Below are 23279 nucleotides of genomic sequence, written 5' to 3'. Positions count from 1 at the left end.
AATGAAAAATGACAAAATTGTTGCTAAAAATTGTTATTATAATGTCATTTAAGATGTAGATACATTGATATTGCTGTGATAGGATTGCATACTTGAGCCACTTGGTGAAGAGACTGTGCCATCTAGTCTCAAGAAAGGCTCTTAGATCTGATCTTGTTCTCACTCCAAGGCTGTTAAAAATCTATATCATATATGGTGGGTCCGTTCATTTCACTGGTTCCGTAAGTTTTCACATTTTACTTGTCTTCTGACCTTGATTTAAAAAACATTGTAGTGCATCATTTTTTAAGTAATCAGCAGTTGTTATTGAAAGGTAGTGTGTTATATGAATGGTGATGAGAGTAATGGTATGTTAGACACATTTAAAACAGACCCAGATTTATAGTTCATGTGGTGGAGTTTGTAGTCTTTTGTGTTTCTGAGAAATGTAGTTCAGTGCTGTTGTTTGGTTGTAGTATGTAATTCCTACAGCTGTTACATAAACAGAAGACCTGAAAACCATTTTTAGGTGCATTTAGGAAATATTGTGAGGCATTGTGTGTTAGCACCATTTCAAACATATGAAGATGCATTTGTACAATTTTATAAGTACAGCATACTTATTTGCAAACTTTACCAATTTCACTAATATATTTATTACAATATGGGTTACATTGGGGTATAAATGCATGAATTTCTTTGATTTTTCATGAACAATTATAAATCTTTTCATTTGTTGCAATAGGTTCCTTCTTTTTTAGTATATGCTAGAGTACTGTTAGAGTATTTCTGCTCTTTATATTTCAAGCTCTATCACTGTTTTAAAAAATCATGGCCATTTTCTGTTAAAGTAAATTATCTAAAGATCAAGGTTGTTACTGTGTGGGTGATGCATTTATCCAAAACAGAGTAAAATAGATTAGTGACCGTATGTTTACTGTAAGTAAACACTGTGCGATAAATAGGACTTTTTAAGTCCAAATTCTGAACACTGAAACTGAACCAAAAAAACTCAACATCAAACCACTAAAATTTTAACTGTGTGCCAGCTTGTACCGTTATTTTACAAGCAATTTATATTACTGTGTGCCTGCTTGTACAATATATTAAATATATATATTTAATCTATATAATAAAACATAGCCCTTGCCTGTATAAGTATCCAGTTATAAATACTTAATTACATTGCCTACAGTGATTATTTTTACTGACTCACTTTTTGTATTTTAGACAATTAGCTGTTGCTATGTTGTTTTATTGACACAGTTGTCCGTAACTACTGAATCAATAGACAAAAGTTGTTATATTGCTCATCCTATTTAAAAACAATATTTAGTGTAATATATTGTCATCAATGATGTATTGATTGTGGCAAATAAAGGCAAGAAAATGTACTAGGTTTTATTTTATTTATATCTGCCTGTTGTATCACACATATCACATACCATTGTGAAACCTACAAAATGTTAATACATTTTTGCTTATGGCAGAAGTTTGCAATGCAGTCAGATTGCTCAAAGTGGTTAATCATTAATGAGTTTATGAGTGCAGATAGGTTTAAAAAGGCATTTGTAATTTACATGTTGGCAGTGGTGATGAACTTCATCATGGTGTTCAGTGAGGTCCACATAAGGAGAAGGCTGCTGTTAGCCACCTTCCTCTTTCTGTCTGTCTATGGACAAACTTCAGGACCATAAGTATCATACAACTTTACATTGTTGTGATAAACTCTGTCAGATTGCAGAGCTTACTGTGTGACTACTGTGTGTTAATATTTAAAATATATATATATAAAAACACTTAAATTGTTTCTAGGAAAATGTTAGAAATTGTGTATTTTATTTTACTATATTTGCATTTTGGATTTGACAATTAATTTAGAAAAGCAGCTAAAATTAATATAGGTAGCAAAATAGCTGAAAGAACACACAATACATAACTTTCTAAAGAGCTCCAGTAACTAGTGCGAACAAGGACTGTGTTAACAACAAAAATGACTGAAACAAACTGTTTGGTTTTTAAATGATAAATTAATTGGCATTAACAATTTACACATATAACATCCAACATTGTGTACACATATAACATACACAATAACATCCATTATGATACACATGTAGATTAATATAACTAAGGTCTGGGACCCCCGCCCTATGCGGGGCTCGACCCCAGACGCCCGTGGTGTGTGCGCGCACGCCGGCACACGGTGTAATGAGACCCATGCGCAGGATTCAGCGAAGCACTGCTTTTATTACATTTAAGACGCGACATAGGGAAACAAACGTAACACAAGACATAGCGTGGTTAACTAAACAAAACAAAACCTAGACCTTAGCTTGGACATGGAACCTAGCAAACAAAACCCCAACAGAAACCACGGTACAGATAACAATCATGGACAAGGACACAAACACAAGGATCCCTATTTATAGGGGTAGACATTAGGGCTAATGGGATACAGGTGACACAATCAGGATAGGAACAATAGGAAGGGCGTAACAAAAGACACACAAAGAAGCAGGCTTCCAAGGTCCAGCTGTTCCTGACAATAACTTTTTTAGAAAACATTTTCAGAACATTCAGGGTACAAAATAAATTACACATTACCTAAACAAATTCTTCAGTCAAATTCTTCACGCTGTCAACCACAATCAACACTGCTGGAGCAATAACAATAGAAGATCAATGACACTGAACAGCTTTTACTCTGAAGCCATTTGACTGAGCCCCACCAGTTAAAGCCCCAGCGGTTGACACAATGAATCACCAATTCATTACCTTTATTTGTCAATACCTAATTTCATCAGTTCAGGGGCATTGAAGAAATTGTTAATGTTTCAAGATCTTACACAACAACACCACTGCACATTGCTACTTATGTATATCTGTAGTATATCTTAATACTGAAAAAAGGGCCTTGGTTTTCAAGTGTTTTAGACAGTCATGCTGTGTTATACTATTTTGTCTAAGTTGTGTAAGTTTGGCTGCATGATATTATATATTAGTGAATTTTTAACTTACACAGATCACAATGACTGCGAACTGCAGATAGGTACATAGGTCAGTGTACCTTAATGCACTTTGTATATACTTTTGCAACAGTATTGATTGTTGAGCTGTGTATGGTTAAGTTAGCTAAGATTTTACTCAAACTACTGATGTAATCTGGCTACGGTAGTTACCTTATATAACTCGTTTATATTTTAACAGATTACATAAGAACAAATTGAAAAATAAACATTAATGTTTGTCTTTAGATATTTCATGGTAACATTTCCTGCAGTAATAGAGTCTGGCTCTCATGTAACATTCTGTGCGAGTCTTCTGAAGCCTAATGAGACTCTGCAAATGGATGTTTATCTGGTTGATGGCAACCAGAGTAGGACTCTTTTTCAAGAGACAGTGGAAAAGGATCTTCACTGCTTTAATTTTGAAGTCAGCAATTGTATCTCTACCTGAAGTATGTAGACAACTGACCATCACACCCGAATGTGCTTTTTGAACATCTGAAGGCTCTCCAGTAGCTTGGGTTTTTTTTGACAACACTTTGGGGTGTGATGGCCAGGTGTTGATGCACACACACACACATACACACACACTATGCATATAAAATAATGCATTATAAAAGATTGAGGAGGTGGTTTATTATGGAATTCATCTTCACAGGCTCCACAGGTTGAGGGTGAATCAGTGCAAAAGATCAGAGTAGAGGTCAAAGGGGAATGTTTTAAGATGACAGAAGAAAGGAGAGTAATGTTTAAATCCTATGATACATTGACTTTTATCCAGACCGATAAAGCCATCTACAATCCAGGCCAAACAGGTGACTAATTCCTACAGTATGCCTCACAAATTTCATTTTAACTTTATAAAGGTTAGTGATGATACAGCTCAAAACATCACATTACTCTTGTTTTTTAACAGTGAATTTCAGAGTTGTCACTATGGATTCTTATTTACTCCCACTTAAACAAAAGGTAAGAAGAGAGTTTTACTGTCAGTTTACAAAACAACAGACCATTGTTGCTCCCATCTCTGTGTAGCTTTTTTCAGTTATGCAAAATCTGTTTATGAAAGAATAAACCATAGCTTTCTTGCTTGTAATGTGTTGCATCACATTGTCATAATGTGTTAAATTTAATGTGGTTTGATTGTTTTATTTTAAAAATTACAACATTTTAAGCATTGCCTTTAACTCCACAGTACAGCACAGTGTTTCTTCAGGTAATATGGAATCCTACTCAACATTACATATTTTATGACAGCTTTGTTCATTTGTATGGTTTTGTCTATAAGTGTTTCTTATAAATATATATCTTTTGTGAAACCAAACAGGATAATCATGGGAACAGGATTGGTCAGTGGACAAATGTGTCCTCGCCAGGTCTGATACTGCAGCTTTCTCATGAGCTAAATGCTGAAGCTCCACAGGGAGAATATCAGTTACATGCTGAGATTGGAGACAGATTGATCACACACCAATTTAAAGTGGAAAAGTATAGTAATAGTATAGTAGTTTTTGCTTATAAAGATGTATTCATACCTAAGTCACTGTGATTATAATCTGCATCTGATTAGTTTTACCCAAGTTCGAGGTTACATTAAAAGCACCAGAAGAACACAGCATTGGTGAAGAGGAAGTAAAGCTAGAAGTTTGTGGAAAGTAAGTTTCTTTTTTTTTTTTTCCTCAAAAACTAGTTCACATAGCTGAGTATTTAGCACATGTGTATATGATCCCAGATAGCAAAACAGGTCTGGCCCAGATCTGGCCCACACAATGCATTTACACTCGGCCCTCATACCACAAAGAATGACGGCCCTTTGGTGGACCAAATCTGGTTTGCCAGAGGCGGGCCAGACATGGGCCAGCAATGGGCCACACCACATAAACCAAAACATAACTGGGCCACATCTGGCTTGCCATCATATAAACAGTGTCATCACTGCCAGACCTGGTCCGCATCTGGTTGACATACCACTTGCCATGGCAGAACTTAGCCAGCAGTGCTGGCTTAATGCCAGATCTGGCCCAGACATATCTGCTATGTGGGATGTTTGTCTTTCATGCTGAATGTCATACATCGGATTTATGTGCATTGTATTGAAACTCTATGAAATGAAGGTACACATATGGACAACCAGTATCTGGTCAAGCAGTGGTTAAGGTGTGCCGGCAATTTTGGCAGCATTATTATGAGTGTGTTACATTCAATTAAAAATCATTTCTATCTTTAGTGATAATTCACACCATTTGTTGTTGGGTTTTCACATATATGGGTCTGACTGGCTGTGCACTTCTTGTCATCAATATATCAACCTTCATGAATAATGAATTTGAATACAGATTTGATGATCAACTTCAACTTTCTGTTACACTTACAGAGGAAGGAACAGGTGAGTCAGTAACAGATCCCTAAAACAAAGATAAGAAATAGCTATTAATAGACTGATTCATTGTTATACTAATCTATTATTATACTTTAACACAATTTTTGTTTGTATTTCATAATATCATACTGCATTTTGTTTCCTTTTGCTTAGATAATTTCATAGTAAAATCTGATAGGATAAGACTTACTTTCCAAATTGGTAAAGTGGAAATCCTTGATTCACCAAAAAACTTTCAACGGGAAAAAGCTATTGAAGGAAGAGTACACATATGGACAACCAGTATCTGGTCAAGCAGTGGTTGAGGTGTGCTTCTGCCAGGTGTTTTTGTGTGTTGTTTTTTTTTTCCTTTAAAATTGTTTACAATGTTTGACAGGACTATGATAATAATTATTTTTTCCTTAATTAGATTAAAGTTACTACCTACAGTGGAACACCAATTCCAAACAAGAAGGTGTATCTTTCAGAAGGTGAACGGTGGTCACGAACGCAACTACTCAATCTTACTACAGATAGTAATGGTATGGCAAACTCCTCAGTCCCTTCACCTGAACATCCTAAAACAGAAATATTATTGAGGGTAGGTTATGACAAAATAACTCAAAAAAGGAAAAGAAAAGAAAGAACAAGATATCAATCTTTAGTACACCATCATGCAGTAAAGCAAATTTTTATTGATATTATTGTTCCTTTTTCACTGTTATCTAGGCAAGTGTCTATCCAGAGGAAAAATACCACCCATACAAAACACCATTCTTTTCAACTGCAGAAAAACGTATACAGCTGCTCCAACCTGCTACACCTTACAGTCCAGTTTTCAGTGAACTCTCAATAGAGAGCTCAGAGGAACCATTTAAATGTGGTGCTGAAATTCCCATAACCATTAACTACTATATTGTTGGGGAAACTGCTGAAAATTACAGCACTGATATTCTATACATGGTAAGTACATGCCATAATATTTTTTTTATTTTTCAGACAGCTGCATCGCTATCTGCCACCCGCATTATCTATCTTGCAGTAACTCTAAATAAAACACACTGGACAATTATTATATTTTTTCTCTCTCTGGTTCAGGTCTTATCTAAAGGAGCCATAGTCCATCATGGGCATGAGACTGTTGAAGTGGAAGAGTCTACGGGTGTCAGAAAAGGAAAAGTCTCATTTAACCTATCTGTTCATGTTGAGCTAGCTCCTGTAGTGCAGGTTGTAGTGTACTCTGTCCTGCCCAGTGAGAACATCATTTCTGCTAGCAAGAACTTTGAAATTGAAAAATGTTTCAGAAATAAGGTAATGTTAGCACCATCATTATGAACTTTTTTATAATCATTCAATTATTATGATTGCCCTGTTTAAACTTTTTTCATCATGGACTCCAGGTTTCGCTACAGTTCTCTCCCTCCAAGGCAGTTCCAGGTGAGAAGAACAATCTTGATGTTTCAGCTCATCCTGGATCATTGTGTGGCCTCAGTGCAATAGATCAGAGTGTGTTCCTCTTGGAATCTGGAAACCGCCTAAACGCTGACAAGGTAAAATTAGGATGTAATGAATTGTACTGTCTAATTTCTAATGTCTAATTTTAATAAAACTCTTTAGGAACTATTTGTCTAGGATAGAAATCCTGAAGGTCTCAACAGTTGTGATGTATAACAGTTAGGCTGCACATACTTATTTTTCATTGCAAGAAATCAGTGAAATCTGAGATCTCCAGTGGTTCATCTGGTATTCAATGTGTGAATAAAACAGACTGATTCTGTCTTGTCCTTCATGTTAATAAAATCTTCCATGCACTAAGCTTACATATTCAGGTTCAAGTGAACTACACATATGTATTTTATGAGATATACGAAATTATATGAAATGAAATCATTTTTGATTATATGTTTTGTAGATATTTAATTTGTTGCCAGTGACATTGGTATCAGATTATCCCTATCGTATACGGGTTGACCATGTATACGATACATTAAAGGTAATGGACTGGGTGGTTTTAAAATTTTGAATGTTATGTCAAAATAATTTGAATATTATTAAATTAGGAATACAAATCTAGACTATAACAAGAGTGTTATAGCTTACTGGTTAAGGTGTTGGCCTACTGATCGGAAGGTTGTTGAGTCCCATGAGATAGAAAAACATAAGTGGCTCTGGATAAGGGCATCTGCCAAATGTCAAAATTGTAAATGTATAGTAAAAATGCCATGTGTATTTTGTTTAATACTTGAATAGTACATTTGTTTGAAACTAAGTGCTTTTGGTTCACTGATCAGTGGTGTACTACATGGATGACACTATGATGTATTATTACCTAACAGGGAGTGGGGCTGAAGATGGCAACAAATTTGGCTGTTAGATAACCTCATTGTTTGCTGTACAAAGGCATGCAGTATCATTTTGAACATCTATATGGTACACCTAGGATCTTATTAAGTTCAAAAAATACATAATTTTACTTATATATGTTAGATAAACTGCAGTAGAATTAAATCTAGTACTCCAGTACATGGTAATGATAGGATAAGATACCCGTAATTCTGATAATATACACATAATGAGCTTTGTAAATACATAGTTCTCACAGATATACCATCTGTTGTATGAGTTCTGTTAATTTTTCATATTTTTGCTGATTTGAAGTTGCATACAGGACCAATTTTCCTGAACCAGTGGCATTAGTAGGATATCATGACAGATATGAACCCATCAAGACAGTTCGTAAATTCTTTCCAGAAACTTGGATATGGCAACTTCTTGAAGTTGGGTTAGTGAATAAACATATTACATTTTTGTTTTAAATTTGAACTATAATAACTATATGATGTATAAAGATTAGTGGGGGGTTTTTTTCACAGAGACTCTGGATCAGTACCGCTTCCTGTCACTGTTCCTGACACTATCACCACCTGGGAGACAGAGGCTTTCTGCGTATCATCTAGTGGTCTGGGTCTGGCTCCTCCTGTTCAGCTCACTGTGTTTCAGCCCTTCTTCCTGGAGCTCTCATTGCCCTACTCCATTATCCGGGTGGAGGTTTTTGAGCTGAAGGCCACTGTCTTCAATTATCTTTTGAAATGCATTATGGTACTGTAAAACCAAGATTTCATTTTCACAAATATTGTCACATTTGAGATGCACAGTAAATTTATCCACTGTGTCTCACTGACAGGTTAAAGTGACTCCAGCCTCTTCCCTAGAATACACTCTGGAGCCATCTTCTGATGACAAGTATTCATCCTGCCTGTGTGAAAATGGAAGAAAGACATTCAAACTCTAATTCCCTCTGTGCTTGGTGGGACTTTAAACCTTTTCAGCTGAGACATATGTTTAAATTTTTTCATATATTTATTGCATTATATTTTTGAGAATTGATGAACTTATTATGCTACAGGAGTCCTGAATGTTACAGTGAGTGCAGAGGCAGAACAATCTCAGACTGTGTGTGATAATGAGATTGTAAGAGTGTGTTCCAGAGAGAGGCCGTATTGACACAGTTACATGAAGCTTTATTGTACAGGTCAGCAATTGGAAAATCATCGTATCAGAAAATATATGCTTAGTCTAATTGCTTCTAATTGTTTCTAAGTCTAATCTATTCTCATATAGGCTGAAGGAACTGAAAAGACAAAGAGCCTAAGCTGGTTATTATGCCCACAAGGTTAGATTTACACATATAAACAGCTGATTTATTTCTCATTGTTCACAATTGCATAAAACTGGTGCCAACAGTACCACTAGGTAAATATAGAGATGTCCTTCCTTTCACTTACAGGCAACAGTGTTTCAGAGGAATTGGAGCTGACTCTTCCTGAGGATGTAATAGAGGGATCAGCACGAGCTTCTGTTTCAGTGCTTGGTAAAGAGATAAAACATTACAGAAAAAATTTGCAGTATAAATGTATATTTTAAATAAATAAAGAATGTTGGTGTTTAAATGCATTATTGGCAGTGCTAATTAACTAATCATTTATTTAGGGAATGCAGATATGCATACCTTTCCACTTGCAATAGTCAACCATTAAGACTAAAGTGACAAAATATTTCTCCATGAGTTTCTTGCAGTAACATCTTTGTAAAAGAGATTGCTTTGGCTGTGTATTATATTAGACTATATAATAAAGTAATTCTATATCCACTTATGTGGATGGCCTGGTGGATCCCTGGAAATAAGAGTGTGAAGAGCAGGAACTCATGTATATGAAATGATCGCCCTTTTTGATGTGGATCCATGCCCAACTTCAGGTTCAGTAGTGTCTGAAAACAAGTCCAGATTGTTCCATGCCATATCATGACAGCCTCTAATCAATTGAATGGATCTGTATTAAAGAGATAACATTCTGTAAAGCCAGCAAGCCTTATCCAGCACAGACTTGCACAATGCAGTTGACTTTAGAATTAGCTTGATCTGGTCTGATATATAATGATGGCAAAATATTTTGTTTTATAAACATCTCTTTCAGAGACATGAATGGGTTGGTATTTCTTACTGCTATCCATGAGGTTGACGGAGAAATGTCTCTTCTCCTAATGTCTCCTTCATCTGTAACTTTGGGCATTAAGGTGCAGGAGAAAATGTACGCTTTGTTTTGGATACAGCCAACATTCACCATAACATCATACATTTTGCAACCTAAAATGTGATTGCTTTTATATTCAGTCAGCAGAGTGGAGTCTAGCTCCCAGCTTCAGTTTCAATAAGGTAGTCTAAATATAATCCTCTGTATTCAATCGTGTCTGTATAGTGTATTCCCCGCTGCTAAGTCCCACTCCAGCATAACACACAGATCTTCAGGAAACTTAGATGGCAAGCTGTCAGCACTCTCCACTAAAGTGGAGATACAAATAAATTCCCACCACCAGATTAACTGCTTTCGTGTTGAGCACTTTTGGCAAAGCAAAACATTTCATCTTTATTGATCCAGACATCATTAACAGTGCAAAGCAATGGCTCATAGTTATGCAGAGATCAGATGGCTGTTTTATACAACAGGGAAATTTGTTCAATAATAGAATGAAGGTATGTCTTTTTCTAAGGCTGTCCATATTAAAAAACATATTTACATATACATTTACTAAATTTCTATTTTATGTGTGAATCATTTTCATATATTACAGGGTGGTGTAAATGATGAAGTGACCATTACTGCTAGGGCTGGGTATCGAATTCGATACTTTTTAATCACCGACCGAATTGCCTCGATACTATAGAGTATCGAAAAATGTCTTTTTGTTCTGTATGAAATTTTGATACCTAAGGGTTTAATCTTGTCAGTGAGCCAATAAGCATGCAGCATGCTTGTCATGCCTAAATCAACCGCTGGCTGTAGCGAGGCCACCGGTTATGCCCAGAGACGCAGTTCACACATGAGGCTGTTGTGTGCAATCATCCTAACCCCGACGTGTTTAAAACATGTGGAAAAGGTCGAAAGTGTGGCTGTATTTCACCAAGCTCTATGACAACAGCATGCGATGCAACATTTGGAACAAAATAATTGCTGCCAAGACCGGCAACATGTCAAATCTGATGAAGCACTTAATCGTGCACGGAATAAACATAAGAGCAGAAAGTTGCTCCATCTTCGACTGCAAGAAGACAGCCAATGCAGTCATCCTCTCTGTGTTTTTCTGCCCCGGAGCCTTCTTCGACATGCCCACTACACGGGCTCTCCTCCAAAACTACCGATGAAGACAGCAGCGTTATGACTGGGACTCCGACAGGTAAGCTTAACTTTTAGCAAACTAGCAAACAAAGTTGGCTAACTTGTAGTGCTACATGCATCTATTTATGTTTCTTTCTGTGCGCGGTGACTTCGTACTAACGTTATATAGTGACCAACGTAACGTTTGATTTTGTTTGGATGGCTATAGATAGATAGCTAAATCTATGCTAAAAATGTTAGGTTAATAGAAACAGATCACGTTTAACTCACATTAAAGTATTTATGTTGTTAAAGCGTGCTTATCCTTAAGGTTGACTGCATTGACAGTTTTATTTTCTCCCTCTCCCCTTACATTAATGTTATAGCCTCTGCTCCTGCTGACCCAGGAATTAGGAGACAATTAAGTGTTAATCCGTTCACACTGGCAGAAAAAGGAAAAATGAAGAAGAAAAGCAAGATGAATGCCACAGAGCAGTCACAAACTTTATTGTTAAAGGTAAATTTTCTACCTCTGCGGACATTATTAGTCAGGAGCGAGCTTGTCTGTCTCCTGAAAAAGCAGACGTTAATTTTTTTTGAAGAAGATGAGTTATTTAAAGATCTTAAGCAGTAGTAAGCAACAGGTATTGACTTAAAACTGTGTATTGGGGTCAGGGTTGTGTATTGTGTTGGTTATATTTTGTTCATTTGTGCTTTTTTGTTTCCTTGTGGAGTGGCTCAGGAGAGTCTTTGAATCTGTATAATAAGAAAAAGTCAACAACCTGACAAAAAATAAAACCAAGTTTCTCTGAGGTAATGTGTAATATACTTTTGTTAAAATGGATTTCATTTAAATAAAATGATAAATTGGTATCGAAAAAAGTATCGTTCAGGAACCGGTATCAAAGTCAAGGTATTGATATCGGAAATTTTTGAACGATACACAGCCCTAATTACTGCCTACATCACTGCAGCATTCCTTGAATTGGGCATTACAGTAAGAGCATGATACAATTTTACATTTTGCTTTCAAAATGACACTCAAAAGTAGGGAGGCATGGTAAAAATAAAGTCACAATAAAGCTGAATGAAAGCCATAATAAAACTTATGAAACTGAAAGTTTTCTTAACTTTCCAAACTATTGTGGTTCTTATTTAGTATTATTTATGCTTGTATTGCAGGATCCTGTTGTGAATAAAGGGCTGTTGTGCCTAAAATCTTCTATTCATAACCTGACAAACACCTACACCACTGTGCTCTTGGCCTACACTTTCAGTCTGTCTGGAGAGAAGGAAATTCGGGAGCAGCTACTAAAAGATTTGGATAATGTTGCTATTGTTGAGGTATGGAATAAGTAGAATAATTTGTAACATAAATATAAAATAGTGGCATAGCAGGACAAACATAATACGCTCTGTAATATTTGAGGCGTCATAACCTAATTTATTTAGTATGTTAGTATACTGTAAAGGATAAGGAAATATCAAAAACCTACATACAGTTGTACTTAAAATTATTCAACCCTCACAAGATTCTAAGGGTTTGAAAATTCATGCTTTTCTGAAGATGTGCAGTATCTAAAATGACCTCTGTTTCAAGTTGATTGACCAAATAAATCAGTGATAATTGATTTTCTTTATCATTTAAAATTATATGATACAATATTTCCAAGTAGAAGAAAATTTCTTTGGTTGGGAGTGAAGATTAGTGGTCTTGTGTCCAAAGACTGACATCAAGCTAAAATGCAGCTATAACACCTGCTTAATTAGAGGACAGAATAGGATTGCACAAATCCACATTATGATAGGGACACTGGCAAAACATAGACATATGGGATGTAAAAGAGTGGTTTATTGATTTGTGGAAGACATTGTCTCTAGAATGTCTCATTAAAGAGATATTCATGTCTTACAGCTTAGATGTATATAGCTAGCTATCTAGCAAGCAGGTGATCTGTTCAAGCTTATTTGCTATTATATTATTATATGCTATTAGTGTGAATCATACTTTCTGTTTGAGGTACAAAGCACAAGTGGAATGCCACCTATAAGTGTGACAGGGTGGTGAAAATGAATACTACATATCTAAGAATCGACTACGCCACCCTGGAATTTATGACCAGGGAACACTACACACCCTTAACTATGTAAAAAAAGGGCACAGGTTCAACATTCTTACAAGGGATGGGCAAGAGATGTGGATACAAAAATATAAGCTTTATTATCACAAACAAATAACCTTTATAAATAAAAAAACCAAAGCAATATCTAGCTTAAAATGATCATGATTCCAATTGCTGTTGATCATACCGGGCAACACAGGCAAAAACTTAACGAAACCAGCATGGACGCCACACCGTATAGAGGCCCAGAGGTGATACTAATGAGAACGTACTAGATAATACAGCCGTCCGCCACACCAAAGCAGAGCCGGTAACCATATGAACAGTGTAAAACGCGAGGATGATGCCGACAGTTTGGGAACAAGAGTTCAGTCAAATAGGCAGCCTAACAACACACAAGCTGTAAATTAGATTACTTCACATATGACTATGATTGATACAAAGATGCTAACATTAACAAACATAGAAAAATACTAATCTATGCTGCTATAATGCTTACCTTACAGGTACATACGAAGTAACTGACCCATGATAAGGCAAACCATGATGTGACTAGACAAACTGCAAACAACCATACGCAGGCAAGCACATGAGAAGGGCGCACACCTGACTGATGCAAACCAGCCCTTTATACACACCTGTGGCTGCTAATAGGCTACCAATACTGTGGCATCACTACTGGGAGGGTCTAACTACCCTGCAACATAAGCATGCAGAGCCATCAAGTCAGTCTTAATTATCTTGTGTCTCTTTTATTTTAGATGGTTGTCTTCACTGGTCTCAGTCAGCATTAGACGAGTCCGACTCATTGTCAGTGGAAATCAGCTCCTATGTGCTGCTAGCAGTTCTCACTACAGGCCAACTCACTACAGCTGACTTGGGCTATGCTAATAGGATAGTCAGCTGGCTGGTGAAGCAGCAAAATCCCTATGGAGGCTTTTCCTCCTCCCAGGTACTCCAATTTTCATTTCTCTATTTAATTTCACTTCCAGCTTCACTGTCTCAAATTTTAACTTGCATCAACCAGCTCATAAAATACAGCCAAAACCATACTTCCAAACCCCACACAAAACACCAAACAACAGCTAAAATGTAGACCAAAAACTTTTGGGATCCCACTAAATATTAAGAATTCACTGCTAAATATTCAGCAGAGCAATGACTGTGGAGTTAAAGACTCTTACAAGTCTAGTCCTTCCATCAGTTGAGCTTATGTGTGGCCTAAAATTGGCCTTTTCCTCTTGTAAATGTCAGAAAGAGATTAGTCATTTTAATGATCATTTTTTATATTAAGTCTGTTATTATTACTCAAGCTTTGATTAAATACAAGTACAGTAAAAATTGGCATCATAAAAATACAAGCATTTAAAATATAGTTTACACATGAACAAAAAAATACTGCTATCTTTTTCTACACAGATGGGGTTTACAGTTTTGTTGGGTATATCATTATACTAAGATGTTGAGCCTTGATTTAAGAGTAGGACCTTCCTGTTTTTAATATAATTGTTTCTCCTGTTTTAATCAGGACACAGTGTTCAGCTCAGAAGGCTCTAGCACAATAACTGTAAAGTCAGCACCTGGACACAGTTACACCTTTGATATGAACCAGAACAAGAAGTTACTGTACCAAGAAAGATCATTGCAGGATGTTCCTGGCAAATACAGCATTGACGTGAAGCGCTCCATCTGTGTGTCAGTGCAGGTCAGTTCATCTAATGCCTCCTGTCTTATAAACCTTTATTTTTTTCACAGTCCTATGAATCTGCAAGTGATTGTAGAGGCACTGACTGCCCAGGCTCCCCAGCAAATACTTTTTATCCAAGTTTATTCAATATAAATTATTAATTTATTGTGTTTTGTTTATTATATCAAATTTCTGCTTGCAGACATCACTTTTCTACAATGTCCCCACACCTACTGAAATCAGTTCACTGAACATTACAGTGAATACTGAGGGAAACTGCACAAAATCATTTGATCACACTTTGACTATCAAGTTCTCTGTCCAGTAAGTATAAATACATGCTAAATCCTTGAAGTAATATGAAAAAAGAACAGTACATGATTCCTCAGGAGATTTAGAAACAGATTTCAAGTATTCTTAATGTTAGAATTTTCTGGTTCACTTTTTTGGGCCACAGTCATATGGAATAAAATCACTGTAAAAAAAAATAATCGTAAATAATTCAAAACATTTGTGTGTGATTTTAATTCACTCGTGTGTAATTTAAAACTATTGTATGTAACTCTGTGTTTTGTCAGAGTTGGATTCTAAAATCTACGTCCACGACAGTTTACAGATGTGTTTGTTAGAGTACAACTCCAAAATGTACGACTATGACAGTTTACGGACACAAGCTCTGTTACACGCATGACATGCGAAATTACACCCACGAAGTGTGGTGTGTGAAACGACTGTCAAAAATACGTCATCAAGGTCACAGGCATTACTATCCGAGGGAAGATGAATCAATTTGTGCGCCCCGCCACCATTTTATACCACTGGTGCCCTGAGAGCTAATCATTTTTTTTTATTGTTGGAAAAATCACAAATACAATAAGGCAATACAAGATCATAAGAAGATCCTTAAGAACAGAGCACCAATCAAAATGAAAATAAACTAAAAAAAAAAGAAAGAAAGAAAAAGAATGACACAGTAGGGTCTTCTAATAGTTTACATTTCTGCAATAAACTAAACAGTCTTCTTCCAGTTTTACATTTTAACAATCTTATAGATTTACAGTACATCCAAAATTCCTTTTGAAAAACAGAAAACAATGGCTTTGTTTTAAGGCACTTACATTTATGAATATAAAATTTGCCCTAAATGAAAATAATATTCAGTACAAATTGAGTATGTACAGTACATCTTCCATTAATAAACCAAAATTATATTGTTTTTTTAGAACATTGAGAAGACAGCTTACAGCTACTGTTAGCCACTCTAATGTATCAGACCAAAAGGCTCTATTGAATGAACAGTCAAAGAATAAATGTACAGTTGTTTCAATATCAACATCACAAAAGGTACAATTATTGTGATCAATATTAAATCTATATCTATGAAACTGTAAAGATGGATAGATATCATGCCTGAAACCTAACTGAAAATCTTCAAGGATATTGTTTTCCTGTAATTATACCTGTAAGCATAATTGAGCAGACACTACCTTTTCTAATATTTTAGGCATAAACAGATGGTTTGATATCAGTCTGTAATTTGATAATTCGTTAGGATCTAGTTCAGGTTTCTTAAGAAGAGGCTTAATAACTGCCAACCTGAGAGGTTTAGAGACGTGCCTTTAATATAACGAGGAATTAATAATGTTGAGAAGAGGCTCTGCAACTGTATGTATCACTTCTTTCAGTGATTTAGTTGGAATTGGACAGCTTTTTCAGCATCTGAGACCAGTAGAGCAGAGAGAGCAACTGAACGCAAACATGAGGACAGATATGCTACTGGACGATAAAGACCACCATGCTCTTGGGCCAAGACTCCCACTGCTGTGCCCAGAGAGATGAAATTGAATGATGTAGTCAGGCAGCCCTGAGCTGGAACAGAGCTCAAGGATTATTTGAGGTTAATGGAAAAAGTTAATCATTTTCTTAGTCCATTCAACAGTATCAGACATGTCTTTGAGATAGCACTGGTGCAACACTTTCATGGTGTGAGCAGTCAAGCATATACTGGCAGCAGAAATTAATCAGTCCCAGAAAAAGGAGAATATCTTTCTTTGTTTTGGGTGGATAGACCTCCATAATGACTCTCAGGTGATCAAGGGACATAGGTGTCCTAGGGAGATGAGAAACCCCAGGCTTGCAGAATTAGAGTTTTGAAAGCAAGGCCTTATAACCACACTGGGCCAGGTGTGTGAGGAGGACAAGTGAGCAGTCCCCAAAAGCAGAATGTCATCTGCATATTTCAGTAGAGACCACAAATATAAAATCAATTATTAGAAGTTTGCTTAGACTGGCCAATTCCACCCATTGCTACAATACATAAAGACACAAACAGACAGACAGACAACAGCATTATAGGAGTTTGGGCGGCCTGAACAGTAGGAGAAAGAAAAATTTTATGATAACACGTGCATGACCTCCTGGCAGAGAAGGGAATGGACTAGAACAGGGGTGTCCAATCTTATCCAGAAAGGGCCAGTGTGGGTGCAGGTTTTCATTCCAACCAAGCAGAAGCTATACCAGATTCCAACTGGCTAATTAGTAGATCTTGGCTTTCAGCAGACTCAGGTGTGGCTTCTGCTCAGTTGGAATGAAAACCTGCACCCACACCGGCCCTTTGTGGATAAGATTGGACACCCCTGGACTAGAACCTCCCAGCAAACCGGGGAAAGAACAAAACCTCCCGGCAGAACCAGGGAATTAACAGTATCTCTCAGCTGACTGGGGAACAAACTGAAAACTAAGAAGGAACTAATCAGCTCCTTTCAGTTATTCCTTACACAATTTATATACCAATAATTCTTAAACAGAATTACCCTGACAGAAACACTGCAAGTTAAGGTTATGAAATCCTAACTGAGATAACAGAATATAACTGCAGGAAGGCAGATGCAAAGAAGAGTTCTCTTACCTGCTCCTCCACCCAATTATATCCCAGACGAGCCGTGAGAAAGCTGTTAGAATTTTCAGGTTCACTCAGAGAAGAAGTCTGAGTCGTGCTGCTGCCAGTGCCACCACTGATATCAGGGAAGCTTTTTGCCAACGAACCACACAGAGACAGTGACTGAATAGCAAAATTCTTTTAAATTTACTGAGATGAACAAGGAGTATTTATACAGAAGAAAGGTGTAATATTCAGTGTTATCTATAGGTAAACAAAAGATGTCAGCAGAAACAGATGTGGTGGTTGACATGTTCACTGGTGTTTTGGCAAATTTATTATGAAAATCTTCTTCTGTAATCAGAAGAAGAAACTGTCAGCGAGGATCTATGTTCAGCACATGTTCATCAAAACAGAACAAAAAGAATTTCTAGGACAAAACAAAGTATATCACGGTCATAAGATGAGGTCATGAACAAATGGTACGCAGAGGTGTAAAGGGTACCTGAAAACCATACTTGAGTAAAGTACCTTATTTCAAAAATTACTCCATTACAAGTTGCGAGTAACTAATTCCCAAACAACTTGAGTAAAAGTTTTAAAGTATCATATCCTAACAGTACTTGAGCATTTCACTCATACTGAATGTAGGTTCAAAGAGGCACTAGTCCAAGAAATAACACCAAGAAATGAAAAACAATGAACAGTTGATTTGAGAGGGTTTATTTCCAACAATATTTTATTAAATCAAGATACAAGAACAGCCTCAACATAATAGCCTCTTAAGCATGGAAGAAACAGGCTTAAACATGGACTAAACAGTCATAGTCAAACTCGTGTCTTTAAAAAAGTCATAAGGAATTTTCAGTACAATAGACAACAGTAAGAGTCAGTTCAAATGTCGTGGAGCAAAGAGTACATATATTCAATAAAAGATGTAGTTGAATAAAGAGTAAAACCCAGCCAACATTGCAGAGTGGGGCCAATGTGGGCACCATATGGGCTTGAAACATGGGCCCTAAATGGGTTTGTCCGCGGGTTCCACGTGGGCCCTATCTAAATTAACCCATATGAATCTCATGTATATTCTGACTGGGGCAAATGTGGGGCCCAACTGGGCAACATACATGAGGCCCATATTGGTCCCACTTTGTGAATTTTTTCTCGGAAAACCATACTTCTATTTCTAAGTTTAACTGTCTGTGTCTGGAACTAAATGTGCTTCTCTGTTACCTATTAAGCAGCGCTAAAGCTGATAAGATGCCTGGGTTATGTCTGGCATATGTTTGTCTGGGTGACTATTCTTGGTGAAATTCCCCTTACTTTTGCACTTTTCAGCACAAAAACATCCCCTCTATTTCATCTCTCTCAGCACTAATTCTGCTTGATGATTATGAAAGTTACACATGTGCATTAATCAAAAGCTCAAAAACCTGATATTATAAAGGATATATATTTGATATATTTGCATTACTCAAAAGTTTACTACTATTCAGGAGCTAAATATTTTGATAGATATTTGGTATTTGATAGATAATGTAATTTCTCTGACACAAGCTCCTCAGAGTCTGATGCAGACAGCTGTAATGAGGAGCCGGAGGCTGCAGGGGTAGAATCCATATGCAGATCTTTATTAATAATAATCACACAGGCAGAAACGTAGACAAAAACCAAACGTGAGTCAAAAACCGGAAAACCACTGGGACGAGAAAACAAAACCAAAAGCACAAAACGAAGCGCGTAGTCAGAGAAACAGGCAGGGTCATGCATGGAAATCAATATCGGAGGCAAGGCAAGAATCAGACGTGGAAAGCAGGCAAGGATCATACACAAAATCTATCTCAAACACAGAAACGCTCGGTAGGTCACGTGAGGATGATACTTCGCGTTAAACAATGCGTGCGTGGGGTATTTATGTCCGTGGGAAACCAGTCAGTGAGTCACGTGAGCAATTAGTATTCCGGAGAGGGTTCGCGTTCGTGTTGGGATGTTACAACAGCATTATATCCTCATCCAGGTCGGGAGAAATCGCAAAGTGAGTTCACAAAGCGGTGGTTTGAGAGACAGCAGAGAGGACAAAAGGGATTCACGAAGCTGTGAAACCATGACCAACAGACGCAGGACTTGAGCCACACAGCGCAAGCACTTGGCTGGAAATACAAGCAAGATGAAACAAGGTGAAAATGAACAGCATAAATGTCACTGATTGCTTTCTCTCAAGAAGCAATTCAGTGGCATACCACTCATCATCGCCCACATCGAGCTTCTCAGAGTCTGATAAAAACAATAATTCCTCATTCGGGTCAGGAGAAATCACAAAACGAACTCTTGGAGCCAAAGCAGGGAAATCCGAGTCAGGACAGGGCAAGAGAAAGGGGATCACCATCTCTTGTTCTGCCTCCACAAACTCGACCTGCAAGACCCATGATCTAAGTTGGCACACTGCCTTAGCAGACACTGGACTCGAATCTCGAGAGCTGCGTTCCCATAGCATTAGCCATGACGCAGCATTGAGTTCCCTTGAAAGGGAACACAGTTTTTAGGCTGATGGTACCATAAGTCTGTGACCTACTGAACCAGTGTTAACATATTAATTGATAGAGACTTCAAAGCACTTTTGTATGCCACTCTAGGTAAGAGCATCTGCCAAATGCCAGAAATGTACAGTTTCTGGTTTCTTATACTTACACTTTCTTGCTTCTCTGGTGCCTTTTATCTGCAGCCCCAGAGGCTAACTGTCGGCTTGCTTTAAATCCTCTTTTAGCTTTACGGCATAGCGGGAATGGCCAGTAGCTTCTATACCATCAGGGGATGTTCCAAAACACAAGTCCACAGGAAGTCTCGCCTCACGCCCAAACATCAAGTAATAAGGCAAATATCCAGTGATATCACACTTAATACTGTTGTATGCATGCACCAAGTAACTCACTAGTTGACTCCAAGTGAGTTTCTTTTCATGACCCAGTGTACCAAGCATCAAGAGCAAGGTTCAACTGAATCTTTCAGGCTGTGGGTCTCCTTGTGGATGATAAGGGGTTGTCCGTGACTTACAAGTCCCCATCAAGTGCAGGAGTTCCCATATCAACTGGCTCTCGAAATCTCTCTTGAAGTCCATAATGTACAAAAAACTCGTCCATGAGGATCTATGCCACATTGTGGGCCTTCTGGCTTTTGGTTGGGAGAGCCTGAGCATATCATGTAAAATGGTCAGTGACTACCAGCACGTTATTAAAACCTCTGGAATGATGTAATGAAGCACCTCACTGAGGAGGGGTCTTGTAAGATGTGCACTCTCCACAATTTATAATGTACTCTGCAACATCCACAGACATCTTTGGCCAGAAAAATCTACTCCTGAGCAGGTCAATGGTCCTTTCCTGCCCAGGGTATCCTAAGTCATCATGCATAGCCTGCATAACCATTTCTCTGAACTCTCTTGGCAAGACAGTTGACAGACTTCATCTCCTGATGAGTGTTTGCTGAACCGGTACAACAACCCATCTTTCATGGATCATCTTTCTGAGCTTTCTTGAGATTCTGCCTAGACAGAAGATCAAGGGACTTTAACTCCAGGTGTGTTGGGAAAGCATACAGGTTTGGGACACAATGGGGGGAGGCCCCAGTTGAGCAACATAGACAGGTGAACTGTTAAGAGATGCTGGGTCTATCAGTAGGTACTGTAAATCTTGCCCACTACATAACTATGGTAAGGGTAGCTTGCACTGGAGTCACTCAAACCCCAAAGCAACAGACTGGAAACCGGGTGAATCAGTGCATCGGACAAGTTTTTCTCATATCATGGCTCGAAAATGATGATCACCTGCAAGCCACTGTCCAGCAAAGCAGTGCAGGGTTTTCCATTTATTTTCAATGGCACTATGCTAGGTGGGCCAACCAGACCATCAGGAATGCATGCATTCAATGGCTTTTTGACAGTATTGTTCTTCACTGTGCAATTCAAACTGCTAGCTGTGACATCACCTGACTGTTGGCTGTTCTTGGAAATTTTCAAGGCTTCAATGAGTTATTCTTCAATGTTTCAGGGTTTTCACTTGACTGCAAAATGCCCACATCAATAACAAAATTGTTGATATGAACCTCTGATTGATTTTTTTTCCAGAGAACTAGCAACTAGCAAGAATGTATGGCTGAAACTGCAGCTTGCGGCCCAGCCACCTTCTGTGTAAATTTCTTTTGTACTAACTCAGTGTCAGAACTGCCTTCACTAGGTGGCGTAGACGGGAAAGAGTCCTCAACCTGATCTGACATGACCTGAACTAACAGCATAGGCACTATTTTCACCAGCACACTAGACACTGTTGCCCCTATCCAATTAAAAAAGGGTCAGAGATAAAACACCTGCACTATGGTATAATAGTCATACTCACCCCCTCAAGAGAGCAACCTGTAACCTCGAGCAAAAGTGGAGAAAAACTAAATTAGAAGTTTTTAGAATTGTGTATAAAGACAGTATGTCCAGCTACAGACAGGCTCTAAAAGCTGCTAGGGCTGAGCATCTGAGCAAACTGATAGAATTAAAACAAAACAATCCCAGATTCTTATTAAGCACAGTGGCTAGACTAACAAAACAAATATCCGGAGAGTACTCTATCACAGTTTAATAGCGAGGACTTTCTCTCTTCGCCGAAAAAATTGTTAGTATTAGGAGTAAAATAATGGATGTTCAATCTTTGACAGCATCCTGTGATCTAGTCCAGCCTAAAGCTCTGCATTTAGATCTACTGTGCTTTATAGGTATAGGACAGGAAGAACTAGATTGCTGAAAGAAGTGATACATGCAGCTGGAGAACCTCTTCTCAACATTATTAACTCCTTGGTTTATTTAGGTCATGTCCCAAAACCTCTCAAATTAGCAGTTATTAAGCCTGTTCTTAAGAAACCTAATCTAGACCCCAATGAATTATCAAACTGCAGACCGATTTCAAACCTTCCGTTTATATCTAAAATATTAGAAAAGGTGGTGTCTGCTCAACTATACTCCTTACTACAGGAAAACAATATGCTTGAAGAATTTCAGTCAGGTTTCAGGCCCTTTCATAGTACAGAAACTGTGCTAATAAAAATCACAAATGACTTGTTTTTAGCTTTGGACCAAGGCTGCATTTCAAAATTAGTCTTACTTGATCTTAGTGCTACATTCGTAGATCGCTTACAAAATCACATAGGTATTCAGGGACAGGCATTAAAATGGTTTAGATCCTACCGGTCTGATCGATATCATTTTGTAGATTTAATTGGATAACTGTCCATTGTAATGCCAGTAAAATACGAGGTCCCACAAGGGTCAGTTTTAGGACCTCTGCTGTTCTCAATATACACTACCAGTCAAAAGTTTGGACACATCTTCTAATTCCATGGTCTTTCCTGATGTTTATTACTTTCTACATTGTAAAACGTTGTTTGAAAACAGTCTTCAAGCAATGTAAGCATCGTTTTACCTTCAGGGGCAAACTGGCCGTCAGGACATTTCCTGGTGGCCTGGCGGTCGTTCTGACCTGCCGACATGCAGTCGATCACCTTGACGTGCGATAGACTGGTATGCAGCTAGGAATAAATTGATGGACCTCTCA

At 37.6% G+C, this 23279-nt stretch overlaps 1 protein-coding gene across 1 annotated transcript; it reads left to right on the top strand.

The window, feature by feature from the left end:
* The first annotated feature begins 1578 nt into the window (after positions 1-1578).
* On the top strand, positions 1579-16233 carry LOC131367732 (murinoglobulin-2-like). The gene is given in 34 exon segments (XM_058413205.1): positions 1579-1675; positions 3240-3414; positions 3646-3802; positions 3904-3956; positions 4183-4203; positions 4315-4480; positions 4558-4642; positions 5102-5144; positions 5575-5673; positions 5777-5947; positions 6076-6309; positions 6445-6657; positions 6747-6896; positions 7259-7339; positions 7683-7776; positions 8005-8128; positions 8220-8445; positions 8531-8630; positions 8633-8653; positions 8753-8835; positions 8837-8878; positions 8968-9019; positions 9134-9259; positions 9424-9433; positions 10222-10378; positions 10477-10517; positions 10952-11079; positions 11387-11517; positions 12183-12344; positions 12916-12922; positions 13885-14075; positions 14652-14828; positions 15013-15134; positions 15389-16233. Coding segments are annotated over 34 exon segments (3744 nt in total). The 5' UTR covers positions 1579-1586; the 3' UTR covers positions 15402-16233.
* The last annotated feature ends 7046 nt before the right edge of the window (positions 16234-23279 follow it).

This window comes from Hemibagrus wyckioides, linkage group LG17 (genome assembly GCF_019097595.1).
Source record: "Hemibagrus wyckioides isolate EC202008001 linkage group LG17, SWU_Hwy_1.0, whole genome shotgun sequence".
In the NCBI taxonomy this organism is placed as follows: Eukaryota; Metazoa; Chordata; class Actinopteri; order Siluriformes; family Bagridae; genus Hemibagrus; species Hemibagrus wyckioides.
Note: the sequence above shows the minus strand (reverse complement) of the source record. Positions and strands in the feature narration are given on the sequence as shown.